An 18233-nucleotide genomic window follows, 5' to 3' on the forward strand; every position below is an offset into this window, starting at 1 on the left:
AAGATTCCAGGCCCCCAGCCTGGCCGGCGTGGCTCAGTGGTTGAGCGTTGACCTAGGTCACCGGTTCGATTCCCGGTCAGGGCACATGCCCGGGTTGCAGGCTCCATCCCCAGTAGGGGGCGTGCAAAAGGCAGCCGATCCCTGATTCTCTCTCATCATGGATGTTTTTCTCTCTCTCTCCCTCTCCCTTCCTCTCTAAAATCAATAAAAATATATATTTAAAAAATGGCTTTGTATTGCCCTCCTAAAAGTCATGTTTAAGTGCAGTCACCCGGCAGGCCCAAGGAGGGGTGTCTAACAGGATATTGTCGGGATCACTGAGGAGGGAAGCAGGGCGCCCTAATGTGTGTGCCAACCACCAACCGTAACCACAGCCCTGCAGCAGCCACAGGGGTGGGGTTCTTTTTTAAAAAAATATATATTTTATTGATTTTTTTTTACAGAGAGGAAGGGAGAGGGACAGAGAGTTAGAAACATTGATGAGTGAGAAACATGGATCAGCTGCCTCCTGCACACCCCCTACTGGGGATGTGCCCGCAACCAAGGTACATGCCCTAGACCGGAATCGAACCTGGGACCCTTCAGTCCGCAGGCCGACGCTCCATCCACTAAGCCAACCGGTTAGGGCAAGGGGTGGGGTTCTTTATAAAAACGGGAATGAGGTCAAGGCAATTATGGAACACCCCCCCCCCCCCCCCCCGACACACACACACAGAAAAGTCCACCTCTCCAAGAAAGGAAAGATATCTGGCCGAGGACTTCGCGGCAGCCTCACGGATGCCCCTCCACAGGAGGTCCCTGGCCTCCTTCTTTATCAGCTACTCCCTGCAAACTTCCATCAAAGACTGTACTTGACCTCAGCAGGCGACCCTACGGGTAAAGTGAGAAGCAGCCCGCACTCGGAAATCGCTTCTTATTGTGATCCCCACCATCGCTCGCCGCCCCCCTCACTCGGAAGAAAGCCGCCCCTAAGGAGGCGCCGGCCTGTTTTATTCTGTGGACTGCCCGTTTCCCGCTGTCCCTTGAATACGCCCATCAGGGGGTCAATCCCGGAAGAGCAAAGGACACCTTTCAACTAAACAAAAGCAACCAAACAGGCTGTGGGCAGGTTCTGCCTGAGGAGCGTCCTCAAACTGCCCACCAGCCAACGTCACTCCCCTAGGTCAGTTGTCGGCAAACTCATTAGTCAACAGAGCCAAATATCAACAGTACGACTGAAATTTCTTTTGAGAGCCACATTTTTTAAACTTAAACTATATAGGTAGGTACACTGTTATTAACTTCATTAGGGTCCTCCTAAGGCTTAGGAAGAGCCACACTTAAGGGGCCAAAGAGCCGTGTGTGGCTCTCGAGCCGCAGTTTGCCGACCACGGCCCTATGTTAACGGGACTCGCTTTCTAACTAGAGAGAAATAATTAGTCTCCGGGTGTCTACTCACAGATCCGCCGGTTAGAAAGAAACGATGATTTTCATCGGCTTTTCCCATGGAAAATAAATGAAGTTATATCGCTGATGATTGGGAAAAGAGAGTAAAGAAAAAATAATGACCATCAGCCACCCTAAGACAACCGTCACTAGCAGTTGTAGCTATTTCTTTGGGGTGCTTTCGTTGGATTTTTTTTTTTGCATAATTTTAGTTTCATTATAAATTACAGAATGGGTATCTTCCAATCAGGCCAACGTAGAAAATAACCACACGCCATCATATGAAAAGAGAATAGCCCGACCTGCATGGCTCAGTGATTGCGCGTTGATCTGTGAACCGAGAGGTCACGGTTCCATTCCCGGTCAGGGCACATGCCGGGGTTGCGGGCTCGATCCCCAGCAGGAGGCTGCTGATCCATGATTCTCTCTCATCATTGATGTTTCTATCTCTCTCTTCCTCTCCCTTCCTCTCTCTGAAATCAATAAAAAACACATTTAAAAAAAAAAAGAGAGAGAGAGAATATATGACAGTGGTTCTCAACCTGTGGGTCGAGACCCTTTGGGGGTCGAACAACCCTTTCACAGGGGTCGCCTAAGACCATCAGAAAACACATATATAATTACATACTGTTTTTGTGATTAATCACTATGCTTTAATTATGTTCCATTTGTAACAATGAAATTGGGGGTCACCACAACATGAGGAACTGTATGAAAGGGTCGCAGCATTAGGAAGGTTGAGAACCACTGATATGCGGTCTAATGGTCACGGTGTACCCTTGGCAAACACTTTCCATGTATCAAGTTACTTCATCATTACAACAACCCACATAGTAACTGCTTTTATAGTTCCCATTTTCCAGATGAGAACATTGAGGCACCGAGCAGTTAAACAGCTTGCCCGTGACTGCACGGCAAAAAAACCCCCACTTCTTTCTTTGTGCTCAAGACCCTGGAATTTGGGGGTCGTTGGGGTCAATGACGTCACCCTTAACGCACCTCTGGGCCCCTTCAGAACGGCCTTTCACGCTCCCCTCCTCCGCGCCTGGACCCTGGGCTGGTGCCTGTCCTTCGTCCCGGCCCCTCCAAGGACGAGTCTCTGTCTATTGATCCCCTGACAGCACTGACTGATGACTTGCTCGTCGCCTCTTTGTTCTACGACACGGAAGTCCATTTCTCCCGTCTGACACCGTGTTGAACTCTTCATTTCACTCTGAGCCCTTTACTAGCGCGTGTGCGGATGGCATTCTGATTCCGTCTTCTCTCTCCTTTCCCCTCTCCCTCCCTCCCTCCCTCTCCTTCCCCGAGTACACTAGCGTAAGCTCAATTCATCTCTAAGGGTAATTAATGGTGGGAGCCTCGACCATGGTAGAGCTGTATGTCTGGTGAAAAAAAATGTATTCTACCCTTTCAGAGCCTGAGGCTCTTCCATCGTGTGGATCCCACTTGGGGTCACTTTTCTTGTCTCTTGCCAACTCCGCCGGTTATAAGTGCTCCGTGAGATTGCGTTTTCTTAGCCTCTAAAAATGCCCATCAGAAACTTTCAAGGTCCTATTTTCTTTAAATAAATAAATAATAATAATAGATAAATATATATATTTCAGAGAGGAAGGGAGAGGGAGAGAGAGAAAGAAACATCAATGATGAGAATCATCATTGATCAGCTGCCTCCAGCACGCCCCCTCCTGGGGATCGAGCCTGCAACTGGTATGTGCCCTGACCAGGAATCTAACCGTGACCTCCTGGTTCCTAGGTTGACGCTCAACCACTGAGCCACGCTGGCCGGGCTGTGGTCTTATTTTCAAATAATACCTCTGGCTTCCAAGGGGGTAATCCATAACATAATCCAAACACTTTAACAAGTTTTGCTAACAACGCTTTACACAATCATTGCAATTATTGACGGCTTGATATGGATGATGACAATAGAACTCCTTTTGCTTGCTTCATAATTATAACGATATTGTATTTCTTTCTTTTCGCTTTAATACTCTAATTTGGATAATTATCCAACAGAGCTCCTCCTGGCAACCATCTGGAAGATTTCAGAGAGGAAGGAAGAGGGAGAGAGAGAGAGAGAGAGAGAAACATCAATGAGGAGAGAGAATCATGGACCGGCTGCCTCCTGCACGCCCCACACTGGGGATCAAGCCAGCAACCCAGGCATGTGCTCTGACTGGGAATTGAACCGTGACCTCCTGGTTCATAGGCCAACGCTCAACCACTGTGTCTCTCACCTCAGTGTTTCTCTCTCTCCCTCCCCTTCCTCCCTTCCTTCGAGTCTGACAAAAAATTGAATGAAATATCCACACTCAGGTAGATTAAAAAAAAAAATGCCAGGGTTCAGGAACTCAACTATCAGAGATTATAAAACCCTACAACTCGATGACTACATCACCTATCAAAGTGGACTGCGTGCTGAGCCTGTGTGGTTCAGGGGTTGAGCATCGACCTATGAACCAGGCGGTCATGGTTCCATTCCCGGTCGGGGCACATGCCCGGGTTTCGGGCTCGATCCCCAGTGTGGGGCGTGCAGGAGGCAGCCGATCCATGATTCTCTCTCCTCATTGATGTTTCTCTCTCTCTCTCCCTCTCCCTTCCTCTCTGAAATCAATAAAAATATATGTGTTTTTTTTAAAGTGGCCTGCGTTGCAGTGGCTCAGGACTGTACCGGTCGGACCCCGCCCTGACGTCCTAAACTTCTCCTACACGTAAGGACACAGCGACAGGCGTCAAAGACCCAGGCTGGGCCCCCTGCTCGGCCACTCGGGGGATGTGGGTTTCCTCAGCCTCCCTTTCTGCATCTATAAAAGACGGGCGTGAATGCGACAACTCCCCAGACCCCTTTGCATTCTAACGTGTGATGCCAGCGGCCACTGAGAATCTCCCCAGCGGCCCAGGCAGTCTAACCAGTGAGCAGAACGGCATCAAAGGCAAACACGGGCTCTGAAGAAGGAGTCTCGGCCCCGGGGACACCTGGGCGTCGCGCAGGTCCCAGGTGAGACGGGAAGAAAGGCCGGGGAGGGGGGCGTTTGACGGCTGCCTCTCTCCGGGCCCGGCGGGCAACAAGCATGTTTTATAACAAACACGGCGCGTTCCAGCCTCGCTCGGGGTGTGCGTGTCTTGGATGAGCGTCTTGAGCTCCTACGGGGGATCCACAGATAATACTAGTTGTGTATCTTGCAATCTGGGAAACAGCAAAAATCTCTCTCCAGGCAGCAGGGCAGATGGGGAGAAGGGAGGGCCGGCTTCCCCGAAGCATCGAGCCACGTGGCTCCAGCGGAGCCTTTCTCGGTGGAGAGAGAAAAAAAAAAAATTCCCATTTATACGCGAGCATCTCTGCCGGTGGAAGGCAAAGATGTTCTCGGTTAGTATCTTCTCTATCTCCTCCGCGCAGACGTGGCGCGAACACGCTCATCCTTCAGGCTAAGCGATACCTGCGCTCACAGATGCACATACTATTATAAATATGCTAATAACGTTTTGCATGAACACAGAGGACGAACGTGCTCTGCGGAGATGCGTTCGCTCGTTAATCCTCAGGGTGCCCGGGGGGATCGCTAGGGGCGAGGGACGGGGTGCCAGCTTTCTCGGGTGCCAGGCGACCGCAGGGTGTGCGCAGTTTGCTCAAGTCTGTCCGGTGGACCGTCTGCAGGGCCTGAGAGGACGCAGGATGCTCACTAACCTCAGGTCTGGACTGGCCCACACCGCACCCCTCTCATAAACACAGCAGAGCCCGGCTGGTGTGGCTCAGTGGGTTGAGCATCGTCCATGCACCATGGAGGTCGCCGGTTCGATTCCCGGTTGGGGCACGGGCCCCGGTTGCAGGCTCCATCCCCAGTAGGGGGCGTGCAGGAGGCGGCCGACCTATCTTTCTCTAACACCGATGTTTCTATCGTCTCTCCCTCTTTCTAAAACATCGGTAAAAACATATTTATAAGACACAAACATCGGAGACCTCACTGCAGTCATTCGGCATTTCGTTCATCTCCTCGTCTTCTCCGCCCTGATCCTTCTAACGCCGGCACCTGCGGCCGTGGGAACCCCCGGGAAAGCTACGAGGCTGCTTTTCAGAGACTCAGGGGGTTCCCAAGCTTTATCTTCCTGCTTCCCTCCTCTCCAGAGTCCACAGGCTGCCAATCTGCATCCCAGCTCACCGCACGCTCCCACCCCATTTCAACTCCATCACCTCACTCCAGTCTCATCACCTCACTTTATTTTTACAAAAAAAAAATGTTTTTATTGATTTCAGAGAGGAAACAAGAGGGAGGAAAAGAGAAGCATCAATGATGAACGAGAATCATGGATCAGATGCCTCCTGCACGCCCCCCACTGGGGACCGAGCCCATAACCCAGGCATGTGCGCTGGTGGGGAATCGAACCGAGACCTCCTGGTTCATAGGTCGACGCTCAACCACTGAGCCATGCCAGATGAGGTCAGCACCTTGTGTTTTAACATGAGGTCTTCTGAGAGCTAAGCCCTAGACAGTGGTCAGCAAACTGCGGCTCAGCAAAGCACAGTTTGCGAGCCACATGCGGCTCTTTGGCCCCCTGAGTGTGACTCTTCCACAAAACACCGGCTCTTCCACAAAATACCGACTTCTGCGCATGGGCCACGAAGTTTCAATCGCACTGTACGTGCGTGCCCGCACGTGGTATTTTGTAGAAGAGCTACACTCAAGGAGCCAAAGAGCCGCATGTGGCTCGCGAGCCTCAGTTTGCCGACCACGGCCCTAGGGCACACCGCACCTCCTACACGCAACCTGGCAGTGAGCAGCTCGGATGTCCCTCAGGCCGTCAGAATGTCGCTGGCCACGCCCGCAGCCTCCTGCTCTGTCCAAGAGATGGGACCCAAGTACTAGTAAAGCCACTAAGTCAGTGACCACAGACCCTGGCTGCCTGGGGTCCGGGGGCGCCTGAATGTTTCCGGGACCACCTCAGAGAGCCCCCTCGGTCCCGCGGGGCCATGCCGTAAGGAGGACGTTACCATGAGGGCCGTGTAGGTGTAGGGATAGTGGTAGGCCAGGTAGCAGACGTCGCCACGGTGCGGGAAAGTGATGGAGAAGGTGAGGGTGTAATAGCACTTCCTGGGCGTGCCCCCCGTGACGGCCATGCTCTCGCGGTAGTGATTTCTGAAAGAGAAAGGAGAAGAGAGGAGGGTGAGGGAGGCGGCAGGGAAACAGGCATTCGGGGTTCTAGGCCGCCAATATGGCCACTCGAACGCTGAGAGATGGCACGACTGAGCCATCAGCAATGTCTAGGCTGGTCCGTCAGGCCGAGGTGGCTCAGTGTTTGAGCGTCGACCTACGAACCAGGAGGTCAGAGTTCGATTCCCAGTCAGGGCACATGCCCGGGTGGCGGGCTCGATCCCCAGCAGGGGGCGTGCAGGAGGCAGATGATCCATGATTCTCTCTCATCATGGATGTTTCTCTCTCTCTCCCTCTCCCTTCCTCTCTGAAATCAATAAAAATATATTGAGGGGGCAGAAAAAGTCTAGGCTGGTCCGTCTGTCTCCTCACGGTGGCGTACATGTCACGGGACTTTCTCTGATGTGTCTGAAAATGAGTCTATAGAGTCCCTGAGACAAAAGACGTGAGTAATTCGGGTTACTCGGGGTTCTACTGCCGACATTCACTTTTTTTTTACCCAAATTTGGGGGTTCCCAGCCTCTGCCTCTCCCCAGATCACCCAGATTACAGTTGTTCTCCTCCCTCCCACCTGCCCCGGGGGGCTCATGAGCAATCACTACTCTGTATTGCAGCGGTTCTCAGCCTGTGGGTCGCGACCCCTTTGGCGGTCGAACGACCCTTTCACAGGGGTTGCCTAAGACCATCCTGCATATCAGATATTTACATGACGATTCATCACAGTAGCAACATGACAGTGATGAAGTAGCAACGAAAATAATTTTATGGTTGGGGGTCACCACATGAGGAACTGTATTTAAAGGGCCAGAAGGTTGAGAACCACTGCGAGTGTATTGAGTTCCAACTCGAAACGTAACAAGGGCGTCTGATCACTGCAACAGCCCATGGTGCAGATGCAGAAACAAAGGCTCGGAACACTCGACCTGCCGAAGGTCGAAAAGCCAGCCCGCGGTCCGTGCGGGACTCGGACCCAGATCTGCCTGTCTGCCAGGACTCTGTACCCTCCTCTCTACACCACCTTCCTCCCAAAGGGACACACATCTGTCACCCCCCAACGCGGCCCGGCTTCTCCTAGCTCGAGACCGCACGGTTTCCTCTGTCAAGGATGAAGAAGCGATTTGGAGATTTCAGAGAACGGCATCCAAGTCCATGGCCCCCAGAAGTACGTTTCCAAACAACAGGCTGCACCGTCACGCAAAACGCGCCCAGACGCCCATGAGGAGGTGACCGCCTTCCAAGTCCTACACCAGGTAGAGTAGAGGCAGGGGTGAAGCAAACAAGCCTTCCACGGTGGATCAACCCAAGGACAATGCTGCGTAAAAAGGGAGCGATGGACTGTGCACCCCCAGGCATCCTCTGTTAGGGAGAGCTGTTCTATTTGGTGGTTGAACGGCGATACACACATGGACCCTGGGCTTCGATTGATCGCATTTCTGGGAATATGTTAACATAAGGTGGTGAATCGTTGTAAAACAAAGGACGCTATGAAGTAGCAACCTTATCCATTCATCTCCGTGGCATTCACGGCTGGGAAATGAAAAATGGATTACATTATGCATTGATGGCTTCCATGTCAGCCCTCTGTTCCTCTTTGATCACAGAACAATGGTCTTGTTAATGAGCCTAAAAGCTATTAACAGTAACGTTGGCTTTCTCGGGGCTTAGGCCAAAGTGAATTTTTTTTAAAAATATAACTATCAATGATGAGAGAGTATCACTGATTGACTGCCTCCTGCACGCCCCCCGCTGGGGATCGAGCCCGCAACCCGGGCATGTGCCCTTGACCGGAATCGAACCTGGGACCCTTCAGTCCGCAGGCCGATGCTCTATCCACCGAGCCAAACCGGCCAGGGCCCAAGGTGAATTTTGGATGTGTGGCTTCTTCCCTCCCCAGTTGGCAGACTTTTTTAAAAGTATATTTTTATTGATTTCAAAGAGGAAGGGAGAGAGAGAGAGAGAGAGAGATCAATGATGAAAGAGAATCACTGATTGGCTGCCTCCTGCGTGCCCCCTACTGGGAATCAAGCCCGCAACCCAGGCATGTGCCCTGACCGGGATTCGAACCATGACCTACCAGTTCATAGGTCAGTGCTCAACCACTGAGTCACACCAGTCAAGCTGACTATAGTTTTTAAGGGGCCTCTTGTAATCCGAGAAAAAGATAAGACTTAATTTATCCAAGAAAATAAGTACTAGCCTACCATTTTTATTACCAAAAAAAACAAACACTAGCAATGAACTGATAATTATATATTTTCTACCTGTTCCAACAACTGCTATTTTTTTTCCATGTGAATTGGTATTTTATTTCCCCCTCCCAGATGCACACATAAGCAACTGATGGGTCTGGGATTCTTTTACCAAGAGCTATGGATAATATCAGTTTCATGACAATTTAACAGGATACATCATTGAAAGTGGTGAGCAGTCAAGGGTTGAAGATGAATTTTGAAGGCCCTTTCTCTTTTATTTAAAAATAAAATCATCTGACTCTGCGTATTTGTCACACATTCACTCTCATCCACTTTGCAAAACTGAAGGACAGGATGAACAAGAATAGACCAGAAAGACAAGTATCACCCGATCTCACCCATATGTGGAATCTAAAGAACAAAACAAACTGATGAACGAAACAGATCCAGAGACACAGAAGCGTGGAACACGGGCTGACGAATCTCAGAGGGAAGGCGGGGGTGGGTGGGTGAGAAGAGGTCAGCCAAAGAATGTGTGTGCATATACAGACAACAGTATGGAGAAGGCCTGAGATGGGGGGGGGGGGGGGGGGATGCGGGCTAGAACAGGTCAAGGGGGACATCTGTAATTCTTTCAATAATAAAGATTTTTTTTTTTATTTTTTTTTTTTTACAAAAGAATAGGCCAGAATTTCTCAGGCTTTTTTGCTCATGAAAAACCAACAGGAAAGAGGAAAAGAATGACAGCTTGACGCACTAATCACAGGTGGGGTCTGTACAACTTCAATAGCCAACCAGGTCTCCAGGTGCTAATGTGCCTGCAAACAGACAGACCATCTTCAGCAAATCAAAAGCTACTGCTTCCGATCTCCTGCGGGCACCATTTCACATGCTTCTGAAGGGCGGGTCAATTGCCACAGGGACAGGGACAAGTACGGCAGACGAGCACCTATGGCCGAGGTGTGTAAGAGCAACATGGAAAAGCAGGAAGTGGAGAGAGAAAGAAAGAGCGGAGAAAAGGAACTAACAAATATTCGGACTCACTTGTAATAGCAGATTTCATAGCCCGTCCGCTTCCAGGTGGGTCTCCCGAGAAGAGCCTCCTTCACAGAATACATGGTGGGCTGCATCCCTACACAGAATAGAGGCCGGGTTAGTCTCTGGCCGAGAGCTGTAGCCGGCTGTCTGATGGCCCTCAAGGATACCCAGGTCTGAATTCTGCAACCTGTGAATGTCACCTTCCATCGCAAGAGAGGCTTTGCAGACATGATTAAAGGCTCTTGAGCCCAGCAGGCGTGGCTCAGTGGTTGAGCATTGACCTATAGACCAGCAGGTCACAGTTTGATACCCGGTCAAGGGCACATGCCCAGGTTGCGGGCTCGATCCCCAGTGTGGGGCGTGCAGGAGGCAGCTGATCGATGATTCTCTCTCATAGATGTTTCTATCTCTCTCTCCCTCTCCCTTCCTCTCTGAAATCAATAAAAAAATTTTTTAAAAAAATTTAAAAAGTTCAAGGCAGGGCAGGGGAGACAGAAAGTAGAGGAGTACCATGGGTGGTATGAACATCTCATGGCAGACTTCGGCTTTCCCTGCCATAGGAGCTGTTTGCCATGCACTGGCCACCATCTTGCCACACTTGACAACCAAAATGTGTCAACTCAGCCCTGGCCGGTTTGGCTCAGTGGATAGAGCATCGACCTGTGGACTGAAGGATCCTGGGTTCAATTCCGGTCAAGGGCACCTACCTCCGCTGCAGGTTCCTCCCAGCCCTGGTTGGAGGCAGGCGGGAGGCCACCAATAGATGTGTCTCTCTCACATCGATGTTTCCCTCTGCCTCTCCCTCTCCCTTCCACTCTCTCCAAAAGTCAATAGAAAAAATATCCTCGGGTGAGGATTAAAAAATGTGTCAACTCATCTTCAAATGCTTCGGGAACCCAGCGGGACTCTGGTAAGGATCCAAACGCTCTCAAGGTGACACCATCTCTGTGTTACCCAGAAAGCCCCCGGCCCCCACCAGCTCCTACCATAGTTAAACTGGCTGTTGGGCTTCTCGTAGTTGATGATGTTGAAGCGGTACGGGGTGGCGGCCCTCATGCCGCGCACCTTGAAGTTGAACCACTGCTGGTACTGGGTGCAGTTGATGTCAGTGTTGATCAGCAAGTCGTACTCAAACCTGCCGAGGTGGGAGCAAGGGCCGAGGGTTAGCCGTCTGTAAGGGAACCTCCCACACTCCCACACTGAGGATCGGCGCCTCTCGGGTTCCCGCGGGCAGATCGAAGACCCGGGGTGGATGGCGGGTGGGTGACACTTAGCAGCCGCATCTCACAATATCAGACGTGGGCTGTGGACATGCCAGAGGGTCACAGGGTCTTGGTATCAGAAGCGTCTGTTACACGTCCAGTGATTAAACCGCAACCAAGTGTCTAGCGAGCTGGAAAAATGCAAGTGCGCTACGGGTGCAGAGAAATGTCAATCCCGTCTGGTTGGAGAGCCTGTGACTATTTAAAGCGAGACATTGCCTGGGAGTCTCAGTCTCCTCATATGGAAAATGAAAATAGTGTCCCAACTTCCAGTGCTGTTCGTGAAGATTCATTAATATGGTGCATGGCCCAGTTGAGGTGGCTCAGTGGTTAAGCACTGACCTAGGAACCAACCAGAAGGTCACGGTTCGATTCCCGGTCAGGGCACAAGCCCGGGTTGCAGGCTCAATCCCCAGTGGGGGGCGTGCAGGAGGCAGCCGGTCAATGATTCTCTCTCATCATGGATGTTTCTCTCTCTCTCCCTCTCCCTTCCTCTCTGAAATCAATAAAAATATTTTTTTTAAAAAGAACTGATCTTGGAATTCACTTGTGGTGGTTGCCAATTTGCATGGTGTAAACACCACCACCACCACCACCACGGCTGATGGCAAGTGAGAGGTCACTAAGAGCAGAGGGAAGAGATGGTCATACCTGCTCTCTTGATCTGCCTGGGGCCACCCTGTTGCAGCTTTCTTTTATTTATTTTATTTATTTATTTTTTTGGTTAATCCTCACCAGAAGATTTTTATTTTTTCCCATTGATGTTTTTATTTATTTTTTTTAAATTTTTTAAATATATTTTATTGATTTTTTTCAGAGAGGAAGGGAGAGGGATAGAGAGTTAGAAACATCGATGAGAGAAACATCGATCAGTTGCCTCCTGCACACCCCTCCACTGGGGATGTGCCCGCAACCAAGGCACATGCCCTTGACCGGAATCGAACCTGGGATCCTTGAGTCCGCAGGCTGACGCTCTATCTGCTGAGCCAAACAAGTCAGGCCCATTGATGTTTTTAGAGAGAATGGAAGGGAGGAGAGACGAGATAAAGAGAGAGAAGCATCGATGTGAAAGAGACACATCGACTGGTTGCCTCCCATACGTGTCCCGACCAGGGCAGGGGATTGAGCCTGCAACCAAGGTGTGTGCCCTTGCCTGGGAATCGAACCCAAGACCCTTCGGTCCTCTGGCCAGCGCTCTAACCACTGAGCACACCGGTCAGGGCCCGTTGCCGCTTCCTTTACTTACTCACGCACTTGGATGGCTTTGCGCAGGTTTCCCGACTCGAACTTGGAGGAGAACCACAGGCAGTTGGGAGCCGTGCCTTGGCTGTAAGGAAGGAGGGAACGTGGGCACGGGCGTTACTGCCGCGGTTGGGTACCGAGTGACATGTCTGAGAGGTGAGCTCTCTCTTCTAGACTTTGAAGCCACATGCTCGCCCTGCTGAGGGTAGGAGCAGGGAGGCCTCTCGAACAGGAAGCACGCTCCTGTCTCACGGCGCTGACAGAACTCTCCATGCTGCACCCACCTCCCTCCCTTCCACGGACGGTCATGTCCACCTACCAAGGCTCGTCTAAACTGAAGACGACTTTGTCTATCACGTCGCTGGGCTGAAGGAGCCTCCGGATGTCCTCGAGTATCTTGACCCTGCGAGGAAAATTAGAAACGCTTTAAAGGTTGACCCTCACTCCTTACCCCACTGGTCCAATGATCATCCTGGGAGTCATCAGAAACATAGGAAAGTTGCCCGGCGGGTGTGGCTCCGTGGTTGAGCGTTGACTCAGGAACCAGAAGGTCGCTGGTTCGATTCCTGATCAGGGCCCATGCCCAGGTGTGGGCTCAATCCCCAGTAGGGGGCGTGCAGGAGCAGCCAGTCGATAAAGTTCCTCTCTCATCGATGTTTCTATCTCTCTATCCCTCTCCCTTCCTCTCTTTCTCTCTAAAAATCAATGAAAACAGCCCTAGCTGGTTTGGCTCAGTAGATAGAATGGCGGCCTGAAGACTCAATGGTTCCGGGTTTGATTCTAGTCAAGGGCACATGCCCGGGTTGCAGGCTCCATCCCCAGTGAGGGCATGCAGGAGGCAGCCGATCGATGATTCTCTCTCACCATTGATGTTTTTATCTCTCTTTCCTTCCTCTCTGAAATCAATAAAAATATATCTTTAAAAAAAAAAGAAAAGGAGAAAAAACATAGCACTTGAGTCAGGACCACCCTCACCTTTGGATCCCACGCTTGCGTTCCAGCAAGGGCTCCGGGGAGTGCGATGGGCAGTGGCCCCAAAGGTCAGGGAACGCCGGCGTCTTGAAGTCAGCCACGGACTTGGTGCCTCTGGCTTTGGCCAGATAGACAAAGGGGTCGTGGAAGGGGACGTGCTGGGGGTGTGTCTGCAGAAGCTCATGGATTCCGTCCGCAGTGCCCCCAGGGGGAGTGGAGCTGGGAAGGGAGGCGCCTGTCCTTGCACAGGAGGTCATGCCCATGTCCCAAGCATCCTCTTGGAGGAGAGTCTCAAGGTCAAGGACTTCCTTTCCGGAAGGATCCACCCCAAGCCCGTTGGGCTGGGCGTGTGGGTGCGGGTTCGTTCCAGGTCCGTTTTTGGAAACGGGGTGCACGGGGGACCTCCCCGTCTTGGCCTTGCTCAGGAGGGACGTCTCGGGGGCAGCTTCCCTCTCCCGTCCCCGGGAGCTCTGGTCCTCATCCAGGCGACGCTGCTTCAGGGAGGCGGCGGTTGGAATGTGGAGGTGGTTGGCGTCGGGGTGGACGTCATCTCCGGGTGTGGGCTCCAGGTCCTTCGGGGGTAAAGCAGACGAGAACGTGTCAGTGTTCCCTCCCAGGGAGACAAGACGACCCCTCCCTGTCCTCACTCTCTGGGCACAGAGCTCAGCGTAAACCCTGTAGATTAAGGAGCTTTCTCCAAGGCCTGCCACAGAAAGATTATGTTTCAAGAGTCAAAGACATGGCCCTGGCCGGTCTGGCTCAGTGGATAGAGCATCGGCCTGAGGGTTGAAGGGTCCCGGTTCAATTCCCTTCAAGGGCGTGTACCTCGGTTGCAGGCTCGATCCCCGGCCTTGGTTGGCGCTCTTGTAGGAGGCAGCGGACCGATGTGTCCCTCTCACATCAATGTTTCGCTCTGTCTCTCTCCCTCCCTCCCGTCCACTCTCTCTAAAAATCAATGGGAAAATACCCTATGGGCGAGGATTTAAAAAAGAGAGAGAGAGATTCAAACAAATGGCAGAATCAAAGAAACTCTCGTTTGCAGGGGCTTTGCATGGGGCTAGTATCATCCTAAGAAGGACAGGGATGCCTCTGCCACACCCCCAATACGTTCGTCGGTCTGGTTGAAGAACCTCACTTTTAGGGTCTTCCCAGCACCCCAAGGAAGCACCTTTTGGTCAGGGCCCCGGGTTCTGTAGAGGCCCCATCGTGGAATCACGCATCCCCGGGGGGAAAGGGGTGGGGAGGGGGCGTGCGCAGAACCGCGACGTAAGTCCCACCTCAAAGCTGCAGGAGAGCTCAAGGCACATGGCCTCGTACTGCCTCAGCTCCTCTTCCGGGCGGTCAAGTCCAGGTTTGGCGCTCAGCTTGTTGACGTCTGTTTCCAAGTCATCGTCCTGCAGGGGGAACATTCAAGACACGTGTCACCACCGAGAAAGCCACCCGGAGACATCGGGACGGCATGTATACGGGACCCTTCACAGCCCTGGGACACGGTGTCCTTGCCTCCGGATTACAGTGCGGGCCGACGCAAAGGACAGTTTAATGGGTCGGGTTGTTTTTTAGAAACAAAAAAAGAGCCCGGCCAACGTGGCTCCGTGGTTGAGAGTCGACCTATGAGCCAGGAGGTCACGGCTCGATTCCCAGTCAGGACACATGCCTGGGTTGTGGGCTCGATCCCCAGTCGGGGGCGTGCAGGAGGCAGCCGATCCATGATTCTCTCTCATCATGGATGTTTCTACCTCTCTCTCCTTTCCTCTCAGAAATCAATAAAAAAAAATTTTTAAATATTTATATTCTTGATCCAGGGGAGTCGGGAACAGGGGAGGAAAAAAATGCAATATTCCACCATCTCCCACAATTTTCCTCCAAACCTCAAATTAAAAGAAAAAAGACAGATCCTGTGAGACTTAGTGGTATTTTCCGATGCCTACACACCAGGCCCACACTCTGCAGCCTGGTTTTGGGGCTCCCAGCTTTATCTCTCAGGCCCTGCTGGCCTCCACCATGTCTGGGGCAGCCTCGGCCGGGGCCCAGGCTGGCACCCATGGCCACACAGCCGGGCAAGCGCTGGGAAGTGGGGTCGGAGTGAAGAGAGGCTCGGGCCGGGCCGCAGCTGGTCCTTGCCCGTCAGATACACGAGTGGCTGCCACTCTCCATTAGATGGCCAGTCCTCCGGGAGCGGGCGTGAGGGGAGGGGAAGGTGGCATTGATGGATGGCTGCGGCAGCACGGCATTATTCAAATAATGCGGCGCGGACTCCGAGTCCCGCACTGCCGAGCTACAGCAAAGAACCAATTTTCCACCGATGACTTCAGAAATGATTCTATTCATCAGCGAGACCCGGAGAACACCGGAGTGTCAATGGCAGCCTTCACCTGCGAACCTGGCTAAGAGGGGGTCCTTACAGGTCAGCTACTGTCATCAGCAAGGTGAGTGATATAGAGAGAACTCGGAAAGCCTCCTTCTCTCTAAAGAGACAGGTAGGCAGGCCAATGGGTAAGAAAAAAGAAAGGGAGGAAGGGGCGTGGATAGATGTATGGATGGATAGATGCATGGACAGATGCATAGATAGATAGATGATAGATAGATAGATAGATAGATAGATAGATAGATGATAGATGCATAGATAGATGCATTGATAGATAGATAGATGCATAGATAGATAGATAGATGATAGACAGATAGATGCATAGATAGGTAGATAGAAGTATAGATGGATGGGATGGATGGACAGATGCATAGATAGATAATAGATAGATAGATAGATAGATAGATAGATAGATAGATAATAGATAGATAGATAGATAGATAGATAGATAGATAGATAGATAGACAGATGATAGATGCATAGATAGGTAGATAGACAGAGGTATGGATGGATGGGTGAATGGATGGATAGATAGATGCATAGATATATGGATGGATGGATGGATAGATAGATGCATAGATAGATAAATAGATAGATAGACAGATAGATGATAGAGGCATAGATGGATGGATAGATGGGTAGATAGGTGCATAGATAGATAGTTAGAAAGAAAGATAGAAAGATAGATGCATCGATAGATGGATGGGTAAGTAGATAGATGGATAGATAGCTAGATAGATAGATAGATAGATAGATAGATAGATAGATAGATAGATAGATAATTTTTAAATCCAGGTTTTATATCCAGGAATGTCTTAAAAGGTAGCATTTACTTCTCAGTCTTATTTTGAGGATGACAAAATTAAGGAACTATCACTTGAAGGGCTTGTCCAAGTTAAAGTCTACCAACACAAACGAAGACAGAATTACAACCCTAGATAACGTTACCATTACTATAGAGCAGTGGTTCTCTACTCAGGGGTGATTTTGCCCCACAAGGGACATTGGGTCCTTCCTGGTGGGGAGGGAGGGGGGACGGGGGGGGATGGGGGGGGCAGGTGCCATCTAGTGGGTGGAGGCCAGGGATGCTGCTAAACATCAGACACTGCCCAGGAACAGCCCCCTCAACAAAGAACTGTCCAGTCACATGCCAATAGCACCACAATTTAGAGACACTTTCCTAGTATGGCCGACGTGGCTCAGTGGTTGAGCATCAACCTAGGAACCAGGAGGTCTGGGTTTGATTCCTGGTCAGGGCACAGACCCTGGTTGCGGGCTCGATCCCCAGTAGGGGGCGTGCAGGAGGCAACTGATCCATGATTCTCTCTCATCATGGATGTTTCTATCTCTTTCTCCCTCTCCCTTCCTCTCTGAAATCAATAACAATATATTTTTTTTAAAAAAAAAAAAGAACAGCAGCTGTCATTTATTGAGCAAAACAATCTGCCAGGCACCGGGCGGAAAGACAAAAGTAAGTCCTTAAAATTCACACTGATATTAGCTGACGACCGGCAGTGATATCTTCCCTGGTCCGCCGCGAACATGGGGATCGCTAGAAGCAAGGGCTGGTGTACCTACTTCCTCTTTCGCATCTTCAGAATCGGAGTCTCTGTCCTCTTCTTCGTCACCATCATCTTCAAAGTCTCTGGGTGGGGAGAGGGAGGGGAAGTGGGTGAGGCTGGCCCTTTGTCTCGGGTTCGGATCAGCATGTCTTCCCCTGACAGATCAGGAGCTCACGATGGGGTGCACGCTACCCCCGCGCACCCCAGGGCTCACTCCAGGCCTGGGAGGCCGTGAGCAGTGTCGGGTGTCTACACTGCTGTCCCCCTCATGTTGCAGAATAAAATGACACAGGCATACCATCTGGCTTCCCCCACCCAACTTAGAAGAATGTATGCAACTCCTTGCCAAAGGTTAGAGGTCACCTCCAGGCAAAATGTGCTGCAGTGTGATCGGCTCCCTAATTTTGATATGAAGGAGCTTATTTGAAACACAAGTCCACATAGATACCACCAAAAAATAAATAAAATTGATGGTAAAAAAAAAAAAAAAGAAAGAAACACAAGTCCACAGACACAGCCAGTGGAAAAGTATCGATTCCAGCCCGGCCGGCGTGGCTCAGTGGTTGAGCGTCGACCTCTGAACCAGGAGGTCACAGTTGGATTCCGGGTCAGGGCACATGCCCGGGTTGCGGGCTCGACCCCCAGTAGGGGGCGTGCAGGAGGCAGCCGATCCATGATTCTCTCTCATCATGGATGTTCCCATCTTTTCTCTCCCTCTCCCTTCTTCGCTGAAATCGATACAAATATATTTTAAAAATAAATAAAAACTCGCTGTAAAGCTCACAGACACCCACTTACTTTACCTTCGGCGAGAACGCGTGGGGGTTCCGACGGGAGGTGGCCGGGGGCGGGGAAGGCGTAGGCACTGCTGGCCGTGACCAAGGGAAGGGGGCTCTTGGGGTAGCACTGCCTCAGGACCTGAAGCGCGACGGACGTGACGGGTTCCAGGCTCCTGTCCTCCAGGAAGCCCTGCAGAAAGGGAAGATCGCGTCATTTCCTTCCGGCGTCTGTGGCGCCCCTTTGCC

At 51.3% G+C, this 18233-nt stretch overlaps 1 protein-coding gene across 1 annotated transcript in view; it reads right to left on the minus strand.

Moving 5' to 3' along the window:
* Nucleotides 1-4957: 4957 nt before the first annotated feature.
* The window catches only part of LOC106694369 (cytosolic carboxypeptidase 4-like), a 68224-nt gene continuing 54948 nt past the window's right edge, over nucleotides 4958-18233 (minus strand). The window contains exons 8-17 of the mRNA XM_023744047.1: nucleotides 18012-18226; nucleotides 17225-17291; nucleotides 14556-14672; nucleotides 13282-13850; nucleotides 12626-12709; nucleotides 12311-12391; nucleotides 10789-10937; nucleotides 9809-9896; nucleotides 6413-6557; nucleotides 4958-5083 (exon numbers count right to left, since the gene is read on the minus strand). Coding sequence (XP_023599815.1) covers nucleotides 4958-5083; nucleotides 6413-6557; nucleotides 9809-9896; nucleotides 10789-10937; nucleotides 12311-12391; nucleotides 12626-12709; nucleotides 13282-13850; nucleotides 14556-14672; nucleotides 17225-17291; nucleotides 18012-18226 — 1641 coding nt within the window. The remainder of the gene's footprint in view (nucleotides 5084-6412; nucleotides 6558-9808; nucleotides 9897-10788; nucleotides 10938-12310; nucleotides 12392-12625; nucleotides 12710-13281; nucleotides 13851-14555; nucleotides 14673-17224; nucleotides 17292-18011; nucleotides 18227-18233) is intronic.

The sequence above is a fragment of the Myotis lucifugus genome, unplaced genomic scaffold (assembly GCF_000147115.1).
Source record: "Myotis lucifugus unplaced genomic scaffold, Myoluc2.0 scaffold_425, whole genome shotgun sequence".
NCBI classification, from domain to species: domain Eukaryota; kingdom Metazoa; phylum Chordata; class Mammalia; order Chiroptera; family Vespertilionidae; genus Myotis; species Myotis lucifugus.